This window comes from Alexandromys fortis, unplaced genomic scaffold (genome assembly GCF_014885135.2).
Source record: "Alexandromys fortis isolate MF-2015 unplaced genomic scaffold, M_Fortis_MF-2015_v1.1 scaffold_44, whole genome shotgun sequence".
NCBI lineage: Eukaryota > Metazoa > Chordata > Mammalia > Rodentia > Cricetidae > Alexandromys > Alexandromys fortis.
The window spans coordinates 1,967,541-1,991,665 of record NW_026067921.1 but is presented as its reverse complement, the minus strand read 5'-3'; the positions used below and the strand labels follow the sequence as shown (position 1 = coordinate 1,991,665).

The window sequence follows — 24,125 nt, the reverse complement described above, 5'->3', positions numbered from 1 at the left end:
TTCTTGTTGTTTTTTGAGACAGGGCTTCTCTGTAGCTTTGGAGCCTGTCCTGAAACTTGCTTTGTAGACCAGACTGGCCTCGAACTCACTGAGATCCGCCTGCCTCTGCCTCCTGAGTGCTGGAATTACAGGGGATGAAGGAAAGCAGCGGAAACAGCAACGGGGAGGAGCCTGGTGCCTGGCTTCTCTGCACTCCTCTTCAGGAACCCCAGAGGACTAGTCTCTGTGGCTAACCCTCCTTCCAGAAGAGGCAGCTGGGAGTCCCCACCCTCTGGTTCTGCTACCACTGAGGTCCCTTCCTGAGTCACCTCGGAACAGAACCCCAGATGGCCCACCTAATGCCTGATGTGTGCTTCTCCATGCTGTTTCCAGCGGCTGTCTGGCCTGGCCAGGGTCTTCTGCTGACTCTGGAGGCAAGCCTGCATTCAGGTGTTGGCTTTGCTCTTTTCTGTTAAGTAGTAGCAAAATCAACAGAATTCTTCAAATGGATTCCCAGAGAGAAGAAACAGTAAAGAAAAAACAGTGTGTGTGTATGCGTGTGCATATGTGTATGAATGTTTGTGCATATGTGTATGCATGTTTGTGCATATGTGCACATATATATGCATGTGCATATGTATATTTGTTTTGTTGTCTCTTTTTGCTTAAAGCTAGACGGGAGATGGAGTGAACCTTCAGGGATAAAGCGCGTGTGCTCCCTGCCCTCCACCCGGAGATGCAGTGCCTGCCCTCAGATGTCCCCTGGAAGCTCCAGCTGGAGCTGCTAAATCCTGTCGCTGTCCATCGTCCTGGTGCTTCCTCCTGTGCAATCCCTATTCTTCCCCAGCACCCCAGACCAGAGGCCAGAGTGGGCTGTGCTCAGGCCCGGGGGCCAGGCCGCCCTCCAGCAGTCCTTGCGCCGGCCTGCAGGTGCGCCCGGCCAGCCCCGCCCCAGCCGGCCAGAGGCCCCGCCCCCACACCAGACTCCACCCCGTCGCTCTCGTCACGGTGACGTAAGTCCCGCGCGTGCGCAGTGCGGCCGCACCCCCGGCCGCTCGCTCGGTATTATGATTAGCGCTGGGTGCGGGGTTCCGGCGGTCGGGAGGGAGTTGTCGACGCCGCGGCCGCTGCGGACCGATGCCCGCCTGCCGGCTGAGGTAGGGCGAGTGCGGCGAGCCGGGCGGGAGCGTGGGCCGGGCCTGCGCTTCTCCTCAGCGGCCGCCTCAGAGGGGCTGGGCGGGCGCCGCCGCAGGCGGAAAGTAAGTTGCGCGCTCGGCCCGGGGCGCCCAGCGCGGAGGACGCGGCCCGCGGCGCCACCCCGGCCCCGAGCTCCCACCCCGGGCCTGCGGGCCTCGCGCGGTCCGGCCCTGCCCTTGCGGCCGCCGCGGGATTGCGGCAGCATGGGAGTCGTCGCCGCGCCCGCTGCGGGCCCCGGGCGGCACGGGCTCCGCGGGCCTCAGTTTCCCCGTGGGCCTCGGGGTCCGGCTGCTGCGCCGAGCGGCCGCCCCGCCTCACGCTGGCAAGGGGACGCGGTTGTCGGTGGCGAAGGGCGCCGGGCTGCGGAAGGGGCAGTAGTGCGGCTCCCCGGGGACTGCGAGGATTTTTTTTTTTTTCGGGTTGGGAGACGCCGTTCTTTTCCATAGACATCGCCTGTTGATTTCTTTCCGAAGCATTTAAAATAAAAAAACAAACACCTTGCTGCCTTTTGCTTGGACTCGGGAACCAGGAAAGTGGCAACCCTTTATGCTTAGGCTTGGTCTAGCTGTTGTGTTATTCTTAACAGTCGGATCAGCTACAGTCTAGGAGCTTCGCTGTGAGTTCGGGTCAGGTGCGCATTGGAGGACAATTTAGCTTCAGGGTTCCTAAGACTGGAAGTCAAGGGATGTCGGGTCTCTCGGTCTGGTTTCTTACTTTCCCTTCCATTTAGGTGAGCGTATTCTCCAAGTCCGGGGAGCCTTGGTGAAGCCCCTCAGGGCTGAAGCGTCTTGTGAGGTTTAAGGTGAAAAGTGTGATGGACCTACAGGTGTAAGGCTCCCTCTGCAGGACCCCCCCCCCCCCCCGCCCCCCAGGTTCCTGTCCAACATCAAAAGGCTCAGTTTGGATTCTTTGTGGGGACTGGGACACTGTCCCAAATCGGTCCTCAACTTATCACTGTACCCATCAGTGTATTGGACGTCCAGGTTGTCACGTATTATGTAATCAGCTTGTTAATTTCCAATCTTGTTACAGTCCCTTTCCACATTTATAAAACCATTCCCTTCAGAAAAATCTGTCTTCAGCGTCTGCTTAAATATTTCTCTCGGAATTGGGTTCTTGAAGTGGAATGTTCTGTGCGTGTGTAGTGATTGGAACGTACTAATTAGACAAGTTTCTTTGAGAGAACACCAAATACATAGCAGTTCTTCTATCTGTCGTGTAAAATTGACCCATTGTACAGAACTAGGAATGAAAGAAGTTGCAGGACATTCCCAAGGTCACACACTGAAGCTGAGTGAAAAGTCCGGAGCACAGCGAGGACTTCCCACCTTCAGGGCTCTCGGATCGGGAACTCTCCGTGCTGCTCTGGGTCTTTAAAGTTTTGCACAGCCAGCCATTGTTTTACGTTCGGCACAAAATTTTCTCTCACCCTGTTAGGAAATTTTTATATCGTTCTGAGTAAATTTTAATGAATGATTGCAGTATGACACCTTAGTTTAAACAACGTTCCTGACGCTACAACCCTTTAATACAGTTCCTCGCGTTGTGGTGGCCCCAGCCATAAAATTATTTTTGTTGCTACTTCCTAACTGTGATTTTCTACTGTTGAGAGTCGTAATGTGAATTCTGTGTTAAACAGTGGTCTTAGGTGACCCAATGAAAGGAGTGTTCAACTCCCAAAAGGTCACGACCCGCAGGTTGAGAACCGGAGGTTTAGAATATCTAAAAACTCAAAAGTTGTATTAATTTTTATTTTTTTACTTTTGTGGGCCAGTCTTATTCAGTGATCATGTGCCTTTAATAACATAATCCTAAAAGGAAGCCTTTAAAATGTCTTCTAGTTAAAGTTGAAGGGCATTTACGTTGTTTTTGCCAGACACGTCCACACCAGTGAGGGTGCTTCCCTCATGTTGAAAGTGAAACTAAATAGAAAATGGTAATTTTGGGGAGATACTGAGTGGCTATGGTTCTAACCACTGACATTAAAATGTCTTCCCTATTGCACCTTCCTGGGCACTGATGGGCTCATTGCACTGTCTAGGCTGAAAAGGGGACCAACGGCCTGAATTTTCTGACTTAAGCACATAGGTGAGAGATACTAACGGCCTAATTTGCAGCGTCTCAGCTACAAACAAGAGTTTTTAGCTGAGATGTTTCTGTAAGAAAATAATTCAGCACCAAGTAGTACTGGTACTTCGGAGTCAGAGGAGGAGGGGCCAAAGTTCAGGTCCAGCCTAGGCTGCACAGTGAGTGTGACTTCTCAAGAACAAAAGAGCGTGTAACAGACACACGTAATCCCACACTTGGGAGGCTGAGATAGGAGGATCATGAGTTTGGCTGGCATAGGTTTCTTAGCAGGTGCCACCACAGTGAGACCGTTCTGTCTGTTTAGAATGCAGGGGCTCCCCATTATGTGCAGTAGATTTGGGAGGACAAGCCTTACTTTGACCATGTGTTCCTGGGTCTTTATCTGCTTAGGAGGCCGTTTCTGCTCTTAGGTACCAGACACTGTTGTGGAACAACAAGGTAAACCAACAGTGGGGTTGCTCTTGACAGGAGTTTGACAGCTGCACAGAGCATCCTGAACAGTAGGGGGTGCTCCTCACAGAAGGCTGAGGAAGAGGCCAGTTGTGAGAGAACTCAGACTGAGTGTGTAGAAGGGAGTCGACGCAGACACAACACAACTGCACATTCTTCAAAGCATTTGTTGAGGAAGGAGGGCATGCCACCAGCTTGGGGTATATTTGCTTTTTGTTATGGTTTGGGAAGAGCCACGCTGTCATATCCGTGAGCACTGGAAGTGTGGTCTGCTTGGGATGGACTGGATCTACACTGTTATTTTCACAGAATCATTTCCTCATTGGCTTTTCTGCACATCTGTTTTGGGTTGTGGCCTTGTACCCCCTGGGAAACCATTTCTTGCCATTGGTAGGAGAGAACCTGCGTCCTGAACGCTCATCTCTTCATTGTCACTTTGAGAACCTCCTAAGAATTGGCATTGGCACCTCCAGAATTTGCCCTGTGCTCACCTAGGCTCTTGTGTGCGAATCAGGCCTCTGTCCCTTTCTAGGACTGAGACCCTCAGGGTGCTGCTGATAGCAGCTCAGCCCAGGCAACTCCGTGACGGGGCATGATCTGTCCATGGGACACGATGCAGTAAGTGTCCCCAGATGCAAAGTGAGAGGGTCCATCCATTTCTGTTCATCTGTCCGTCGCAGGTTTGCCTGAACCATTGCTGGGTGTGAAGTTAGCAGTCTGAAGCATTGACTACATATGGTAATTGGTCAGATCACAGCCTCAGTGGGCCTGATTTTCTCAGTTGTTGGCATGTGGTTATTTTGCTTTGGTCTTTATATCCCCAGGTTGGGAGTCATGCCTGATACAGTATGTGCACTCAAGAAGTGTCCTGGTCAATTAAAATGACTTTCATAAGCCTATTAATTCAAACACGCTTGTTTGAATATGGTTAGACTGGATTTTACTTGCTTTTCAGTCTTATAGTTTTGGAGCTAGAAGGAAATCTTCCACTCTGCCGGCATGTGTAGATGCTGGCACCACCTCATCCCACGTGTCTTCTGCCTTGCCTCTGAGCACTGTGCTCCTGGGTTCTGTCTCTGTGAGCCTCTTGTTCCGTCCCTGCCATCACTGTCCAGATGCTGGCACTCCGTTTCAAGCCATCGGTAATAATTACCTGGAGACATTTCTAGTAGTCTTCTTCGCTGTTTCCCAGCTCAGTTTTGCCCTTCTAGTTGTATCTTCATTTTGCACCTGGACTAATTCTGAAGCTATCATCTCATTGCTGTTCCTTCACCCAAGACTCCTTTGACAGCTCATGTCTGTTCTCGTTTGTTCATGTAATAAAGCGAGTCGGTATCTTTGGGTGGATACTACACCTAACAGTTACTGTAGGTACAGATACTTTGCCTGGGTACAGAACTGAGTAAAACACATATAATTAGTACCTAGTCAGTGAGGATGCAGATTAATGACTACATAGCCATACAAATTTGTGACACACAGTTGTGATGATGATGGATGTTGTCTGTGAGTGTGTATAGGGAGCTAGTGTGTGACGGGGTAGGGACCTTTAAGCTGGCGGTAAAGCATGAATTAGGGCTAACCAGAGCTGAGAAAAAGATAATTTGGTACCCAGCCCTTTGGATCTGTGTTCTGCTTGTGATAAGTGTACCATCACAGCAAGCTCTCTCAGGTATCTTTCTGAAAGCCTCTTTCCCACATCACGGTTTTAGTTTTTAGCTCAAGTACAGCAGATTTCTCTGGGATGCCTTCTGTGAACCCACCAATTATTTTTATTATTATTTTATGTCTTCCCCTGCAAGAGGCTGTAAACGGCCTGAGGCAGAGATCTTCCAGGTTGGTGTCCCGGAGAGTTGTTTAGGGGTAGTTTGTTGTGGTTACTATGGAGTTTAACAGTAGGTTAGGGAACTAACTTTACAGTCCTCCTTAGAGAAGAAGCTGAGAAGTGGGAGGGGATCCTTGGGTGGCTCAGATCCCTCTCACACCCTGTTACTGTGCTAGTTTGGAGAACTGTCCAGGTGGGGACTTGGCCATGTAGACAGTGTTGGGTGAACTGCATAGTTAGCAGATATCCCTAAAGTGAACCTGTGGAGACGGCAGGAAGGAAGACCTTACCAAGTGACACTTTGAAATATGGAATCTTAAACCCACTGCCAGCTCCTTGTCTGTGCACTTTTGTGTTGTCTTTGCTCACTGTGTGGCTAGCTGGGGGTAAGGTAAGGTCGAGTGATCTGTGGGATTGGCTCACCATCTGACGTGTTGTTCTGTGTTGGGGAGGGTGGAGTTTAGGTTTTTTAGGATGACTTGTCTGTGAAAGTTCATTTTGGATCTAGGACAGTGTGCGAACGTGTTCTTAGGTAGGTGTGATGCTGTATTGTAGAGAATTGTGGATCTCTAATGATCATGTGCAGCACAAAGAAGAGTGGAGAGGCTGGGTTGGGAAGTTAGTGTCCTGGTTTGCGTGGTTTTCTGCAGGTTAAATAGTTTTTGTTGACGTGAAGGATTATGGTAGTGCTAGAGAAACTGAGTGACCGTGTTTAGTCTGCTTTCAGAGCTTGATTTATTCTCCTCTTAAGAAGGGAACTGCTTTTTTGAAACAAACAGAAAACTGTGATTTCCAAAGTACGTTAAGGATAAAGTTTTTAAGAAGTAACTTAAACTTGCTTGAATTTTTCTTGACTTGCTTGCCTGGTTCGGTTTGGGAAGACTCTTGGTGCACAGATGTACACGAGGTCATAGGATGTTGTTTTCAAGTTACCCCATGTTTAGGTGCCCGGGAATGACCTAAGCCTATCTTCTACAGAGTTGTTTGCCCTTAACTCCTTTCTTAACTTAAACAGACATTCATAACAGCTCACAAATTACTTGTTAATAATGCTTCTCCGGTGAGCCTTTGGTGGCACTGGGCGTTCTTCTGGTTAGTGGAGTGCTCGGACTAGCTCTCCATGGCGTGTCAGAATTGGAGGAGACCAGAAACCCCCAGAGGTCCACTTTAGTACTGCATCATGGTAGAGAAGTTTCTAGTCCTGGGTGGGGTCCACCCAGGCAGCCCTCACCTGGCACAGCTGGGAGGCAGAGGGGCCTGCGCCTGCCTTTGTGGCCCTGCTGTCTTATTTCCCATTCAGTGGCCAGGGTGAGGATTTTACAACAGATGTAAAAAGACCCTTATGTACGTAAATTCCCAGTTCTGGTTCCTCTTTTTGATTGTTTAAATTACATTTATGTGTGCATCTGTGTTCACACTTGTGCATGTATGTGTGCAAGCTAGAGTGTAGCTTGCAGAAGTTGGTTCTGTTTCTAGTATTGAACTCAGATGGTCAGGCTTGGTGGCAAGTGCCCTTACCTGCTGAATCTCCTCAGTCGCTTCTTGGGTTACTGTTTTATGCCACTTCCAAACAAACTGGAATCACATGAGCAATTTGTTGCAGGAAGAAACGTTTTAAAATTTGAAACAATAAAAATATCCCTGGTTTTCCCATAAAATTCACTTCACTTTGTCCTCACAGAATGAGGGGCAGAGGAGAGCACTGTCTATGGTGGTGATGGGAGAGCTAATAAAGTAACAGAAATTAATGCTTAGGAAGTTTGGAAATTAGTTTGAAATCTCTGATGATCTCATTCTTGGTTACTTCTTGAGACCTCAGATCAGCTCCTTGACAAGTTGTCTTTCCTGGGCATTTTCAGCATTTTAATTAATGACATTTGGACTAACAAATAGAGTAAATGGTTGCCACTGAGGACTCTTGAGCATCTCCTTCTCCTTCGCTTACAAAGTGCACTTCACCTCTTCCCAGTCATAACTTGACTCAAATGCTGTTTCCCTCCCTGAGCCAAGCAAATGCCATTCTCTCTGCTTCTCTGTTTACCTCTGCAGGAGCCTTGGTCTGAGGTTGCCACTGCCTTTTGTTGGTTCCTCTCCTCACCCTGTGGCAAACTGCTGGTGGGATTCTGGACGGGTGGTGCTGTGTCTTCCTCTAAGGCACAAACTGTCGCTTAATAAAAGTGACTCGGTGCTGCCTCCAGCCCAGAAGAGCTGCGTACCTGCTCAAAACACAGCGCAGATCAGCCTTCAACAATGCCTTTCAAGGAACTTGGCCTGTTCATAGTTGTCTCATTGCAAAGCTACATTGAATGAATAATTATATACAGAAAATAAAATTTTTAATAATTATCTTTCTTGGGTTATAAAAGCAGTACATATTCATTAATAAATTCTAAAACAACAGGAAATTGTAAAGAAGGAAAATAAATTCTTTTTAAAGAGTATATTACTGTTTTAACATTTTAGATTCTTACAGTATATACATTCAAACAAAGCCCATAGCTATTAAAAAATTAGGATGTGTGCTATGAGTGAATGAATTGTGTGTGTGTGTGTGTGTGTGTGTGTGTGTATGCATGTGGAGGCTGGAGGTCAGTCAGCCTTGGGTACATGCCAGTTAGACTAGGCTCGGCAGGCCAGCAAACCCTGTAACCCACTTGTGTGCAGTCACCAGGCTTTTTACTTGGGTTTTGGGCATCGGTGGTGCTTATGTGAGAAGTGCACACTGGCTGAGCTGTCTGCTTGTCCTTAGTACTGTGCAGTATGATGTTGTTACTGGGTGGGTTAATTTTACCATTTCCCTGTTTATGGACTTCTATGTGTTATTTCTGAGTCTTGACGTATTGCAACATTATTAAATATAAAATATTTGTTGTCATCTTTATCTTCGACACATTTAGAACAAGTTAGTTGCCCCTCATCTGAAAAGCTTTGGAGTTCACTCCCTTTGTTTTTTTTGAGGCTTTTTAGAATGTCTAAATAAATATCATATTTGAAGGGTGGGATCCAACTCTAAACTTAAAACTCGTTTATGTTTCTTGCACAATGTAAACACACATCCTGAAGATAATTTTGCACAGGTTTGTTTGTGGAAATTAGTTTCATGGTGTGAAATTTCTCCTGTGCCACTCAGATGACTTGTGAGCACTTCAGGTTGAGGGGCTACGGATGTCCAACTCGTAGTAAGGCGATTGAATCAAGGATATTCATTTTTGTTACGGTTTTTGATATATACACTGTGAAAGTTAGCTTTTAGGTCTACCCCTGCAAGACAGGGTTCCTCTGTAGCTTTGGTGCCTGCCCTGGAACTTGCTCTTGTAGACCACGCTGGCCTCGAACTCACAAAGATCCGCCTGCCTCTGCCTCCCTGAGTGCTGGGATCAAAGGCATGTACCACCACCGCCCGGTTGATTTCTTTTAAGTCAGAATCAGCCAATGCTTTTAGTCTGCGGATAAGTTTTCTTTTTCTTTTCTTTTTTTTTTTTTTAAATATAATTTTTTATTGAAAAAAAAAAAAAAATTTCCGCCTCCTCCCCGCCTCCCATTTCCCTCCCCGTCTCCCTTTTCCCCCCTCCTCCCTCTCCTCTCCCCCTCCCCCCACTCCTCTCCCCCTCCCTCTCCAGTCTGAGGGGCAGTCAGGGTTCCCTGCCCTGTGGAAAGTCCAAAGTCCTCCCCGCTCCATCTTGGTCTAGGAAGGTGGACATCCAAACTGGCTAGGCTCCCACAAAGCCAGAACATGAAGTAGGATCAAAACCCAGTGGCATTGTCCTTGGCTTCTCAGCAGCCCTCATTGTCCGCCATATTCAGAGAGTCCGGTTTTATCCCATGGTTTTTCAGTCGTAGAAGTTTTCTTTTTCTGATACAGCATTTTTTGGTTTGGTTTGGTTTGGTTTTTCAAGACAGGGTTTCTCTGTGTGTAACAGTCCTGGCTGTCCTGGAACTTGCTTTGTAGGCCAGGTAGGCCTCGAACTCACTGAGATCTGCCTGCCTCTGCCTCCTGAGTGTTGGGATTAAAGGTGTGTGCCACTACCGCCCAGCTCCAGCATTTTTTATGACCGTCTTTAAATGGCCATCTCCATCCCAAATCAGAGGAAGATCCTTAAATGAGTTTGATAGTGTGTATACAGGCTGTAAAACAGAGGAGGTTTAGAATATTGTTTTAAATTTTCCATGACTTCTAATTTACGTTCTGTGTTCCTGGGACAGGTGTGTAATGGTGGCTGACTTTTTATTTTGTAATAATTTCCACGCGTGAACTTTTGTCTAAGTTGTTATTTGTTATATAAGCACCTATACCAGATCCGTGACCACGCCAGTTTAAGCTCACTCACCCTCAGGGGGAAGGGATGGCATGCTTAGCCAAGAGGCAGGTTCTGTTGAGGTGGAAGAACTTACCCGTGTTGTAGCTCACAGGCTTGTTGGTGTCAGAGCCACCTCTACAGGTGCTGACTCTGCCCTGCCTCACTGCTCAGTGTTATTGGCTCTGGCCTGGCTCTTCTGTATGTTCCAGTTACAACTTGATCTGATTAGACAAGAATAAGATTACTCAGGCTGGCACTTTGGAGATTGATCTGCATTAACCACACAGTAGCTGCCTTGAGAGAAGCCTCTGGGCTGGCATTGCTGTCTTGTCAAGGGCTAAGCGTCCATTAAAGTTGCCCTACTCAAAAGGAAATTTAGAACATGATAAAAAAAAATCTATTGGTGTCATTCTTGTTCAGGTCTTGCTTAGAAGCTATATATATTTATTTTTATTTTAAAAAGAAAAACTATCTTTTTTCATTATACATACCAGTCCAAGTTCCCACTCCTTCCACTTACCCCTCCTACCACCCACTCCTCAGCGAGAGTAAGGCACATTGCTTTGGGGAAGGTTCAAAGTCCTCCCTACTATATCTAGACTGAGCAAGACATCCATCCAAAGAGAATAGGTTCCCAAAAGTCAGTACAAACAGTAGGGACAAATCCTGGTGCCACTGCCAGTGGCCCCTCAGTCTGCCCCAGCCCTGCAACTGTCACCCACATTCAGAGGGACTCGTTTGGACCTATGCTGGTTCCTTTCCTGTTCGGCTGGAGTTGGTCAGCTCCCATTAGCTCAGGTAGATTGTTTCTGTGGGTATTAAGACCCATCATGGTCTTGACCTCTTTGCTCATATTCTCACTCCTCCCACTCTTCAACTGGACTTTGGGAGCTCAGTCCAGTGCTCCGATGCGGGTCTCTGCCTCTGTTTCCATCAGTTGCTGGGTGAAGATTCTATGGTGATATTTAAGATATTCATCAGTCTGACTACAGGGCAAGGCCAATTAGGGCACCCTCTCCTCTATTGCTTAGTGTCTTAGCTGGGGTCATCCTTGTGGATTCCTGGGTAGAGCCAGGTTTCTTGCTAGCCCTTTAATGGCTCCCTCAATCAAGATATCTCTTTTTTTGCTCTCATCTCTGTCCTTCCTCCATCTCTACTATCCTGTTCCCTCAAGTTCTCCTCACCCCTCCCTTTCTCCCATCCTCTTCCCCTTCCAAACCCTTTCTTCTTTTCCCGAATCCCTATGTTCCCAATTTTGTCAGGCTATCTTGTCTATTTTGACTTTCTAGGTGGATCTATGTATGTTTCTCCTGGGGTTCACCTTGTTACTTAGCTTCTCTAGGATTATGAACTATAGGCTCAATATCCTTTGTTTATAGCTAGTATCCACTTATGAGTGAGTACATACCATATTCGTCTTTTTGAGTCTGGGTTACCTCACTCAGGATGGTGTTTTCTAGTTCCATCCTTTTGCATGCAAGTTTCAAGATGTCATTGTTTTTTACTGCTGAGTAGTACTTTAATGTGTAAATGTGCCACATTTTCTTTATCCATTTTTTGGTTGAGGGGCATCTAGGTTGTCTCCAGGTTCTGGCTATTACAGATAATGCTAGCAGCTATATTTTTGAGGTGTCACAAGTGAAGCTTCCCAGTTGTTTCCAGACATACTCTCAGAGTGGACTTTCTGGTCTTCACAGGCTTTCTGCCCTCTCTCCTGTGCTGTTCCCTGAACCTTGTGCAGTTTGACCAATGGTGATTTTCTGTTATGGTCTCCGAAATCTCATGGGTCCGACCCTAGGAAGAACTATAGTCAACTAAGGAGTGCTGAGAATGAGCCGGAGAATTCATCTTCTCGGGGATGAGACCCCTACTTGGTTGTCCATTACCAAGTGGTCAGCCCAGAAATCATATTCCATACACATACAAGTAGCACTTAATGAACTCAGCAGGTTGTGTTTGTGTGTGTGTCTGTATAATGTGTGTATCCATCACAAAGAACAACAACTCTGGATTTGAGAGGGAATAAGGGAGTCATGGGAGGGTTGCGGGGAGGATAGGGAAAGGGGGAAATGTTGTAATGTATTTTAATTAAAACAAGAAAACTTAGAACAGACTTAGTAGGCATTACCGTCCTTTGCAACGTCCTTAGATTTGGAGGTATAACTGCCTGTTAGGACATTTCTAATAGGAGCTATTGGCTTAACTCTTAATTTTAATGACATGGAGATTCCATCTAGTGAGTGCAGACTGAAGCTGTTGTAACCCCATAGTAATTTTCTGTATCCTCCACCCTCCATCCCCCCAGTACAGAACTCTAGTTCCTCCATCATAACTTAGAGCCTGCTGAGCTGTTGTGGGCTGTGGTCACTCCCAGGAGGAGGAAGTGCACTCTTGGAGTGGTGCAGTCGAGAGTGTATGATGGGGCTGTGATCACTGTGTTGACTGGGGTTCCGGTGTTGCTGAAGAGTTCCATCACGGTCTTCCTCTCGCCGCTGTATCACTTCAGTTGATGAGGTTTTAGCAAACAGGTAGATTACCTTGGAAATATTCACTGAGTGTTACCTGCACCAGGACTTCAGGTGTCTCTTTATAGGTGTGTGTTTCAGTCTGCTTGTTCCTATGAGTAAGGATTATAATTTTCAGTTTTTGATATTTGTGGGAAAAAAAAAAACCTTAGCCTTTTCTTTGAGAAAGAAGGTTAAATTCAGTGTCAGGTTAACTTTGCAGAAACAGAACTTTTGGTTTTCTGTATAATGTGAAGAACTATTGGCCTAGTTTTTTTTTTTTTTTTTTTTTTTCTGGTAGTTAGTACCTATGGGAGATTTAGTGTACTAGAATATTGAGTGTCTCATTTGAGGGAATGTTATATTCTGAACAAAATGTTGAGAGACTTAGGGTAGCCTGATTTTTGCACACAGCTGTTTTGTTTGATTTCTCAGCCAGCTATGCGTTTGTTCAGTTGTGCTCAGAGACGTGTTTATTTGTTTTTTTTTTTTTTTTTTTTTTTTTTTTGGCCTAGTTTTTTTTTTTTTTTTTTTTTTTTCTGGTAGTTAGTACCTATGGGAGATTTAGTGTACTAGAATATTGAGTGTCTCATTTGAGGGAATGTTATATTCTGAACAAAATGTTGAGAGACTTAGGGTAGCCTGATTTTTGCACACAGCTGTTTTGTTTGATTTCTCAGCCAGCTATGCGTTTGTTCAGTTGTGCTCAGAGACGTCTTTGGTCACCTCTCTCTCCTAGGGAAGAAGAGATGGAGGAGGTAGTTTTAGCAGAGGCTGCTTCTACCACTGTTTCAGCACTTGCAAAGTGTGTGTAGGGCCACCCACACTTCCTTCCTCCCTCCAGCCACACCCACACGCTCAGTCATTTCTGCCCTCTTGAGCTGGGGGAGCATCAGTATACTCTTGTGACACCTACCAGCCCCTGTTTCTCAGAAGGAGTTTCCGTATTCCAAACACTTGTTGACTTAGCCTGCTTCGTTGAGGTCTAGCTTAGGTGTGCACATGTGGTTGCAATGTGCCCTGTCACAGGCTGCTTTACAATGGCTGGATTCAGTGATGTTTGCTCTTCAGAAAGACGTTGGCTCAGTTATGTAGTTGTTAAAGAACTGATTTTGAAGAGCTCAGCATCAGAAAAAGTTTATTCTACAAAGACAGAACAATTAGTCATTGCATTTAAGGCATTGGCTTTATAAGAGTGTGTCAGGTTTGGTATCATCCTCCAAGACAGGTTGCAGGTGAGTTTTTCCTTGTGTCAGGTTTGCATTTTCCAAACTTGATGAAGTAAAATATTCAGCTTGTTTTGGGGAGAGAAGTATTTAAATAGTTAAAAACCCCTCTCTAACCCTCATCTGTTAATCATCATCTGTTGCCTTGTGTATTTCTGCCAGTTTATTTTAAAAATTGTGTCTGGCTCTGTACCTAGAGAACAACTCCACAGCTGTGCTGTCTTGATTACCAGAGGAGAGATACAGGTGATTGTTTTCTGAAATCACGATATTAGAACAGAGGTGAGTGTGCAGACCAAGGATTGAGTGGGGAACGGAGCTGTATGAACGTGCGAGCACGTCTGCTAACAGTGCTGGCGCTGCTGCTCCGTGCGGCCCCTCCTTCACTCTGGAAGCTGAAGCTTTCCACACGTACAGCTAAGCTGGAAGAGTCTGTTACTTTAAGATGTGAAGTGATCAGGTGGTGGTGGTGCACACCTTTAATCCCAGCACTGGGAGGCAGAGGCAGGCGGATCTCTGTGAGTTCCAGGATAGGCTCCAAAGCTAGAAAGAAACCCTGTCTCGAAAAACCAAAAAAAAAAAAAAAAAAGTGGCATGTGGAAGGCTGAGGCAGGAGGATCTTGAGTGGAGGCCAGCCTGGGCTACTAATGATACTAAATCAAAAATTGGGGCAGGGGAAGCAAATACTTAGATTTTTAAAAAGGAATTTTATTGAAAATCAGATTTCAGCGTTAAGAGTTGTTATTTTCTGTATCTCAGGGTTTTACAGCACTGTTTTTCAGTTTTATGTGTTAGGAAAGCAAGAGAGGGCTACCAGTTCAGGGAGCTCTTTACGAGCAGCCAGAAGGGAACAGCAGGAGCACTGCAGCCCAGCACGCTGAACACTTGATCTAAACAGCCTTTAAAAGAGCTATTTGTATTGCCTTTAATTGTGTGCGTGTGAGTGCAGGTGCCACAGAGAGCGTGAGTTTCAGATGGTTTGGGAGTTACAGGTGGTTGTGAGCCATGTGATGTGAGTTGTTGGGAATCGAGCCGAGGGCCTCTGCAAGAACCGTAAGAGCCCTCAACCGCTGAGCCATCTCTCCAGCCACTTCACAGCTTTTAAAGTTTGTGTGCTTGATTTAGTTTGGTTTGGGGGTGAAATAGTGGTATTTTATTCAAACCAGGCTGGTCTCAAACTCTCAATCCTTCTTCCTCTGCCTCTGAGCGCTGGTCTTCCAGACAGGGCTGTGTTTGTTTCTAACATTGTCTAGTGAGGAAATTAACTGCACAGAAAGGTCAGGTAACTTGCTGAGGGCCTGTGGCTTGTATTGGTGGTGGATTCATATTGGATGTATTTCAGAACCAGTGTTTAACCACTGACCACAATGCTGTTTGCCACAGAAACTGTGAATGGCTGTTGGAGACAGAAGCAGGCAAGGGTAGTGGGCGGAGCTGCCCTGTTCTACTTGGGGGGAAGGGTCTGGAAGGGAGGCAGGCAGGGACTCGGACAGACAAGCTGAGGCTTACCTGTCAGTAAGCCAGGGACTGCCCACAACTGTGAGGCCTTGCTCTTTGGTTTCACTCCAGCAGTAGACTTGCTTTTGCATCCAGATGTCATCTTTTGTGTCTGCTTCCCCACACCCTGGACTCTGTTCCAAGAGAACTTAAATGTGGGCTCACTGATTGCCCAGACACTCATTACCTGTAGCCTGGGGTGTGGGCTGCGCTGGCTGCCCAGGGTATGTCGGCCTTTTGCTTATTTGTGTGGTATGAGCCCACCTTAGAAAGGACCCCTCACTGTGCTAGGAACTGGGGACAGCACAGCTGCTTTGCTCATAGTGGTAGTTTTGTTGACTGTCTGGTAACAGGCATGGAGGTGTCTCGTGTGCTACCTGTTTCGGGCAGCACAATGCACTTCTCCTTGCTTTGAAGAAGAGTGTCTTATGCAGGTTCCTCTCCTCGGCTGCTGCAGTGGGAGCTTGGTGAGCTTGTTTGGGGGCTGCTGGAGATGGGGTGGACTTCATAGGCAGACAAGAGGATCCTCGTCAGAGATGGCTCAGACACAGCCAGGATTCAGCAGATGCCACCCAGAAAGTCTACAGAAAACGACTAGTATTCTGGTGTTCATTGCCACTATTTCCTTAGAACTGTGGTTAAAGCTGGGGCTGGGAGGCTGGGGGGCCGACGAGGACCTGGGCCTGGGCCTGGGGTGCCGACGAGGACCTGAGGGCTGGGGTGCCGGCGTGGACCTGGGGGCTGGGGTGCCGGCGTGGACCTGGGGGCTGGGCTGCCGGACCTGGGCCTGGACCTGGGGGCTGGGGTGCCGGCGTGGACCTGGGGGCTGGGCTGCCTGTGTGGACCTGGGGGCTGGGGCCGGGACTTACTGACAGAGAACTTGCTTAGCATGAGCTTCAGCCTCCAGGACTAGAAGGGAAAGGGGAAAATTGAATAGAGAGGAGAGAGACTAGGAAACTGGGTCACCGAGGACAGATTTGCTGCTTTTAGGTTTGTCATGTGCTAGAATATAGTTTTACTTTAAGCAAAATTGAAACATAGAATATACTGAAATCATTTTCTGTATTTTCCTTTAGGAGAAAGAAGCAACTAACAGTGGTAACAGAGCAATTTGGCATGCAGTTTGCAAGGTATGTCCTAGAGCCAGTACAGACTCACCTACACCTCTCACTTTCAACACTACCACGGTTCCTGGCATGACAGGCACTGAGATCCTCAGCGATCAAATGACAGTTTATTTGTTGTGTGTATATATGTACATGTTTGCTGTACGCATGTGTGAAAGCCAGAGCTCATCATTAGTGTCCTCTTGATCATGATCCAGCTGATCCCCCCAAATTTAAACAGTAATTCACTCTGTGTGTGTGCATGCACATGTGCGCTCATGTGTGTGTGCACATGCTTGTGCATGCATTCTGTGACTGTCTCCTGTGAAGGTCAGAGGACAATTTCTGGGAGTCTGTTTTTTATTTTTATCACGTGGGTTCTAAAGATAGAGCTCAGGTTGTCCAGCGAGAGCCTCCCCCCGCCCCCCAGCCATCTCACTGGCTCTCCCCACTTTCCTTTTTGAGACAGTTTCACTGCGCATGAGCACAGGATCCTCCTGCTTGTGCCCACACCTCCCCAGCCTTGCGTGCTGAGGATACAAATGGGAGGCAGCGTGTCCAACTTCTATGTGGGCGCTGGGGTTGTGGCAGGCCCTTCTGCTGTGTGCAAGCACTTCACCCACTGGGCCATTTCCGCAGCCCCAGGATTAACTTTAAAAATCCCCAGACTCATTTATCTAATCTGATCTGTTTGCCACGTTCCAGGAATACGTCTAAACAGAAATAATAGATGGAAAGGACACAGATGAAAAGCGTGGGGCAGGCAGCCCACAAAGTCTGTTTGAAGGTGAAAGTTGAATTTACAAAATTATGTGGCATATACATACATAGGTAGGAACAGCTGAAGTCGCAGAGTTGAGGTTAAACAGATTCTTTAGCCTAATATATGTGAATTAAAATTTCTTTGGAGAACCTGCTGTCCAAATGCAGAAACACTTCAATTTAGATGTTTCTGTTTATGCTGGCCGTTGAAATTATTAGTTCAGATGAGCCAGGCTAATACAGAGTACAGAAGAAATTGTCTCCTTTTCTAACGTATTTTTTTTTTACATACTAGTTTCTTTTTTAAAAAGGATTTTATGGGCTTAGAGATGGCATAGCAGTTAAGAGCTCTGGTTTTTCTTCCAGAGGTCCTGAGTTCAATTCCAAGCAACCATATGGTGGCTCACAGCCATCTATAGTGCGATCCAGTGCCCTCTTATGGCCTGCAGGCATACATGCAGATAGAACACTCTTATACATAGAATATATAAATAAGTAATATTTTATTTTATTTTGTGTATGTGTCTGTCTGTTGGTCTCGGTCTCTCTCTCTCTCTCTCTGTGTGTGCACATGTGCACGCGCGTGTGCATGTGCATGCTCTGGGTATAGGTGCCCATGAAGTCCAGAATAGGGTGTCAGATCCCCTTGAAACTGGAGCTAACACTTGTTTTGGGAATTGGGCCAAGGTCCTCTGCAAGAGCAGTAACACTCTTAACTGCTGAGCCATTTCGCAAGTTCCTATACTGGTTTATTAATTAAAAATCTTAGTAGAAACAGGACTAATTCGATTTGAGAACTAGTCAAACAGCACAACAGGTTGTTTTAGAGCATTGACAGGTGTCAGATGCCCTGGAGTTGAAGAGAGCTCCTCCTTATCCTAGCCCTGCAGCCTAGGCAACTTACTTCATTTTTGTTGTTGTTGTTTGTTTGTTTGTTTTGCTTCAAAATGGGGTGAGTAGTCTTTCTGCTAGGCAGTTATGAAAGCTGGGAAAGGATAGTGTAAAGCTTGGTGTGTGACTGGTGTGCAGTGCTCATCCAGAGTGGCAGTGTTGTGTGTGGTCACAGTGACTTCTAACATTGGAACATGGTAGTGGCTGTGTTATTGTTGGCCTGTTAAGTTATTGATGTGGATTTTTGAGGTGGCCCTAAGGAAGTGGTTCGGGTAATTTTGGAAGCGATGATGATGTGATAATGAGTCCGTGTGTCTTGTTCACAATTGCATTTAAACTCCTGCTGTGTCAGTGTCCCCATCAAGAGCGGCCTCGATGGCTGAGGGTGTAGCTCAGTGGCAGGAATGCCTGTCCAACCTTGGCGTTGATCTCCAGTATGGGTGTTGACATCTCAGTTATGTTGAAGTTTAGCTTTAATGCCATCTGTCACTTGTACATAGAGTTCCCTTGACTTCAGAGTGAGACCACCTGACCCTAGGTACCAGTGACACAATACAGGCTCACCTTTGCGAACGGCTGTGGTAGCATGTCAGTGAGTCTGGACTTTCTTTCCTTCTGATCCTGGAATAACTGACATGCAGGGAGTGGAGTGCTCGTGCTTTGATGCGTCACAGCCCCAGTGTGCCTGAGCTTTCGTTGAGGTTATGTGCATCTCCATCACAAAACAGCACAGGTAGTGTGTCTGCTGTTATAGCATAGAGCTGGGAATGTGCGAAAGGGCAGCCCCAAAATAGTGTGTGCACACCATAGGCCACAAGTTGATGGGAGGTCAGCACACTTGACAGGTTCCAGTACTCATTTCTAGAGTGGTTGTTCAGTTTTTGTGATTCAAAATGGTATTTTAAGTGGTATAATTTTATATATTTTTTTCCTGAGACAAGGTCAGTTATAAGAACATATTTCTACGTTAGAGGTTTATATTAGAAAGCCTGAAAATTTTAAGTATGATATGAAGTATGGCTTCTAAAACCAAACCATCTTTGAGACTTAAATGGTCTGTAAGAGTGCATGCCTGTGTGCCCTGGGAAGGGGGGGGGGGGGGGGGGGGGGGGGGGGGGGGGGGGGGGGGGGGGGGGGGGGGGGGGCGGAGTTAGGAGACGCCGTGGTAATGAGCAAAAGCGTGAGTGGTCTCCAGCCAGAGCTGTTTAAGCCCTGCTAGGTCCAGGACTGTTGCATCCCTGCTGTCATGGAGCAGAGAGTAGCTTGGAAAACATTTTGGGAAATAAGTTGCATTGCAAATGTAGTAAGGCAGTTTTGATTGCCCTCTTTGTGTCAGTATTGATTTAGATTTGGGGAGATGGATAACGTGGGTCTGCAGGAACCTTTAGACACTTGGTGCACAGACAGGAAGCAAGAGAAGGCAGTGATTTCAGTGAGAGGCTACTTTTTGTTTGTGGAGTTGTGCTTACTTCTCAAACTGTTTTGAATTGTATACTGTAAGTATACAGGTTTTTAATAATGACCCTGACTTGTTTTGTATCTCAATTGACTTAAGGCTTTCAAAATAAAACAAATAATTAGAAAGAAAATCCGTGTGTTCATTGTCTCTCTTGTTTTGCAGGTATCCGTTGCTATGTTGACAATGAAGGCCTTATTTCCAGCAGATACGCTTATATGAGAAGACTCAAGTCAAGCACTTTAAGTATTTTCCCTTTGTCGTACCAGCATGGCAGGGTTCAAGCGAGGATATGATGGAAAAATTGCTGGATTATACGATCTGGATAAAACCTTGGGTCGAGGTCATTTTGCAGTGGTGAAACTTGCCAGGCATGTTTTTACAGGTGAAAAGGTGGCGGTGAAGGTGATTGACAAGACGAAGCTAGACACCCTAGCCACTGGTCATCTCTTCCAGGAAGTAAGGTGCATGAAGCTAGTGCAGCACCCGAACATCGTTCGTCTCTATGAAGTCATAGACACCCAGACCAAACTGTATCTTATTCTAGAACTTGGAGATGGAGGAGATATGTTTGACTACATCATGAAACACGAGGAAGGTCTTAATGAAGACTTGGCCAAGAAGTATTTTGCTCAGATAGTACATGCTATATCTTACTGCCATAAACTCCATGTGGTTCACAGAGACTTAAAACCAGAGAATGTAGTCTTTTTTGAAAAACAAGGTCTTGTGAAGTTGACAGATTTTGGCTTCAGCAACAAATTTCAGCCAGGAAAGAAGCTCACTACAAGCTGTGGCTCTCTTGCATACTCTGCTCCAGAAATCCTGCTCGGCGATGAGTATGATGCCCCTGCAGTAGGTAGGTGCTCTGCCCAGGGCTGCCCGTCGGAGCTCTGCCAGCTGGTATTGGTTGAGTCAGTTGTTTATAACTGAAAGTAATTCCAAAGAGAATTTTGATTATATGTATTTTACTTAACAGATTTGGTTTTATGAATAACATGGTATGTTCCTAAGCCAGCAGGTAGGTTATTTCAAACTTACGAGGGCAAATGTCTAAGAGTATTTTTAAACAACGGTAATTAGACTCTTATTGAAGGAACCTCTCAGGGAACGCATTGTAGCTTTTTTCTTAAAGTCTGTATTCATTTCCTTCTGTCTTCTTAGGTTGTTTTCTGGCAGTGGCCCTGGCTGTCCTTTCCCGCGGACACCCTTTAACAGTCATGTCACACCCACACTGTGGTAATAAAGTGAATGTACAGTGTTCAAGAATTAGAAATTGGACTCAGGCTAACTGACCTTGAGTAAGAAACTGACTGCCCTGCTGATTCTTCACTTGTAAAGTGGATTGCTTTCCTGTGCTGTTTTGTTTGCTTTCTCATTGTTCAGATGGGAACTTTGTCCCAGTGCCACAGGAGCAAAAAGGATAGAACAGGAAACTACTGTGCCACATGCCTGTGGGGGCGGTGGACAGCAGCCTAGCATCCCAGCTGCCCGTGCCTTCCCAGCATACGTGTCCCTGTCTGTGGAGATCAGCTTTGTCCCCATGGGACCGTGCCAGTTGTGGGGGTCATACAAGAAATTGTTTTGGCTTGAAAGGACTTGTTGAACTGAAGGTGCTGTCAGCTTTAAATTTGATTTACTCTCAGAGAAGTTCTGATGTTACATGTACATGACATCAGACTTTATAGACTAGAGTGTTGCCGTGTGAACTACACACAGGAGATAAGTGATGACAATAGCACGCTGACACGTTAGATTGCCGAGGTCATAGTAAAACACTGTGGCAAGACAGAGTTTCCTGTTAGACTGTTGTGTTCTGGAAAAGAAGGGACGGTGGTTGGCCTCTGCCTTCAGAGCCAACCAGGTTTCACTGCAACCTTTTGTTAGAGTATTTGAGCCAGAGATTTTGGTGAGTGAAACCATTTAAATCAGAAAATAAAGCCTGGTCGACATAGGCATGGATGTAAATATATAAGACCCCTTCCTGCTTTCCACACCTAAAGTGAGGCTAAGTCAAGTGTGGTGAAGATCAGGAACTGTTACACAATTTAGAAGACCGTTTGGCAATACCCTGGTTAAGAAAAATATACACATCATGTGACCAAATAGCTCGTTAGCTCGTGTGTGTGTGTGTGTGTGTGTGTGTGTGTGTGTGTGTGTATGCACAGGGGGATGAAAAACGGGCCTGGTGGTGGTGGTGCACACCTTTAATCCAGCACTTGGAGGTCAGAGGCAGGCAGATCTCGGTGAGTTTGAGGCCAACCTGGTCTACAGAGCAAGTTCTAGGGTAGTCAGAGCTACACAGAAACTCTGTTGGGGTGGGGTGGGGGTAGGAGTCTTTGGAACATCGCCTTGGCCCAAGCACATCCCCACCCTACTCAAACATATGATTACATTACTGTTGAATGAATTGTTTCAGTATTCCTACTGAATTTTGTAGGTTGGTTAAAAGGCAGCATGCATGTCTTAGTGATGGGTTTCCTTAAGTGTGTTTAGGGCAGAAAGCAAACCGGTAAAGAACACGTGCAGCACAAACTCTGTGTATGTCTGAAGCGTAGTGTGATGGCATGTGTTGAGGGGCGGTGCATACACACAGAGTGAACACAGGGAGATTATTGCCAGGAAGTTTTGTGTTTCTGTTCTATTTGGTATTTGGCATTTCTACACTGATGTTCTGGTATTTTCATTGTGTGTTTTCTTCTTCTCTTCCCTCTCATCTTCCTCCCTTCCTTCTCCTCCTTCTATCCTAAATATTGCATAGTGAAACTTAAGAAAAGTTAAACAAAAAGAAAGAAAATGTTTGGGGAATGTTGACCAAACTGGCAGATGGTTGCCTTGTGTTGGTGAAGTGCAGAGTGGTTTGAGTTCACAGGTTATTTCTTTATCTGTTATTTGTGTTGATTTTAACTGACTCTGTAATAAACACAAAATCGGTCTCATAAATGAGCCAACACTCTTCTCTCTGTTAACGTGCTATCTCTTATGCCAAAATTAGTGATGCTTTGGCAAAATGAACAGGAAAACCGTGTCACTATGAAATTGGCAGGTGTTGCTGGGTGAAGATGTGGGCTCTGTGCCGTCCTTTATGTTATGTGACTTTTTGCCTTAAGGCTGAGTTCTGTTGTCATTTTATTCTTCAGGGAATCAGATTTTGGTTTTAGTTATTAACTATACCTTTGTTTTCTGTGAATTTTTTCTTTCCCTGTCCTTTCTAGGCTTGGTGTCCCCTCTTTTATGGTGTCTTCACTTCTAGTAGGCACTAGACGTGGGGTCACTGCCCCTCCTGGGCCCCTCCCTGGGGGGTCACTGCCCCTCCTGAGCCCCTCCCTGGGGGTCCCTGCTCCTGAGCCCCTCCCTGGGGGTCCCTGCTCCTGACCGTGCTTGTCTTCACTGTTTGACCCCTGCTATGCTCCAAAGCCATTTAGACTGAGTTCTTTTTTTAACTCAAAGGGCATAAATTTTGCCTTTTAGCTTATTGATTTTTAATACCTAATTTTAGTTCATTGAAGTTAAAAGATGTACCCACTTGCGTTCTGCTTTGGAGATATTTTTGGATTTTTCCCCATTGGCTTGATCATAGTGATTCTTACAGTGGTGACCTGAGTGTTCCCCGTGTGATTGATGTGTTTGTTTTTGGGTGCTTGAAGAAACTTTATACATGAGACTGTTCATCCTGTGACCTGTTCCTTTGTAACTGCTGTCTCTTCCCAAAGGAACGATGCTGTTCCCACTCTGGTCTGTGGATTCTGTTGTGATCAGCTTCTGCTTTGTGCATGCTGTTTTGAAACCGTGAAGTTTGAATTACAAGTTTATTTCCCATGAAATAAACTAATATAAAAACAACTTGTTTGGTTATTCAGCTATTCCTCAGTTCTGCTTAGTCACCTGTAGTTTAGTTATTGGTGTTTAGGTTCATATCCTTCCAGTAATATAAAGCTTTTATTTTCACATATAATCTGTGAGTCTGTTTTAAGGAGCTGAATTTAGTCTGTGGGTATTGCTGGAATATTTAATCTACTTGATTTGTGTGTGTGTGTGTGTGTGTGTGTGTGTGTGTGTGTGTGTTCTCTTACATGTCCTCTTTCCCTGTTTTGTTAGGTTACCCAGGTTTCTTTCCCAGTTGTTTGCAGTCTGTGCAGTTGGTTCTTCTTCATTGGCTTTGCTCTCAGCACCCAGAGTTCTTGTGTCTGGAGTAGTTCTCTTCCCCTGCAGCTAAGACATGTCAGTGGTGGGATTTGGAGTTGCTCCGTTTGGCTGATGTTACTTTTTACTTACTTTCATAACTGTCTTGACTTCCCTGTCCTTCACCTGGATAATTGTTTCTCTTTTCATATTTCTTTGTTTTTTTCATCCTTTTATGGAGGATTTGCAAAATTTTTTTAATCTATCTAAAAATGTACTCACAATGATACTTTTGCTGGATATAGAAACACATTCTAATTAATTTTCCTCTTAACTTTTAGATCATCTCTGCCATCCTTTTGCCTCTGCAGTGCCCAGTCTGGTGTATTTGTCACTGATTCCGTGCCCTCAGCTCTGTGTATCCACACTTGTCTGTGAGCACTGCTAAGGGCATTGGCCCGGGTATTTATTCTTGTGCTCTGGGACCTCGGATCTTCTTACATTCATTTTCCTGGGTTTGTGGGGAGACTGGTTGTTTCTGAGATTTTCAAACAGTTTACCTGTGAATGTGTTGTCTTGGTGTTGTAGTCTCCGAGTGGGTCGAGAAGAGCAGGGTGTGCACCTAAGTGGGAGTCTGGGTTGGGACTTCCTGTGTGGCAGATTCAGTGTGTCCGCTAGATGCCATCTCTTCCTCTTTCCCAGTGCCCACAGCCCCTGCTAGGGC

At 46.0% G+C, this 24,125-nt stretch overlaps 1 protein-coding gene across 2 annotated transcripts in view; it reads left to right on the top strand.

Moving 5' to 3' along the window:
- Positions 1-1,005: 1,005 nt before the first annotated feature.
- Snrk (SNF related kinase) overlaps positions 1,006-24,125 on the top strand; it is a 51,610-nt gene continuing 28,490 nt past the window's right edge. The window contains exons 1-3 of one of the 2 annotated variants that reach the window (XM_050141510.1): positions 1,006-1,136; positions 16,141-16,194; positions 19,445-20,138. In XM_050141510.1, coding sequence (XP_049997467.1) covers positions 19,550-20,138 — 589 coding nt within the window. In that variant the 5' untranslated portion in view covers positions 1,006-1,136; positions 16,141-16,194; positions 19,445-19,549. Of the gene's footprint in view, positions 1,137-1,182; positions 1,239-16,140; positions 16,195-19,444; positions 20,139-24,125 lie in introns of those variants that run through there. The other variant, XM_050141511.1, reaches the window with a different exon arrangement.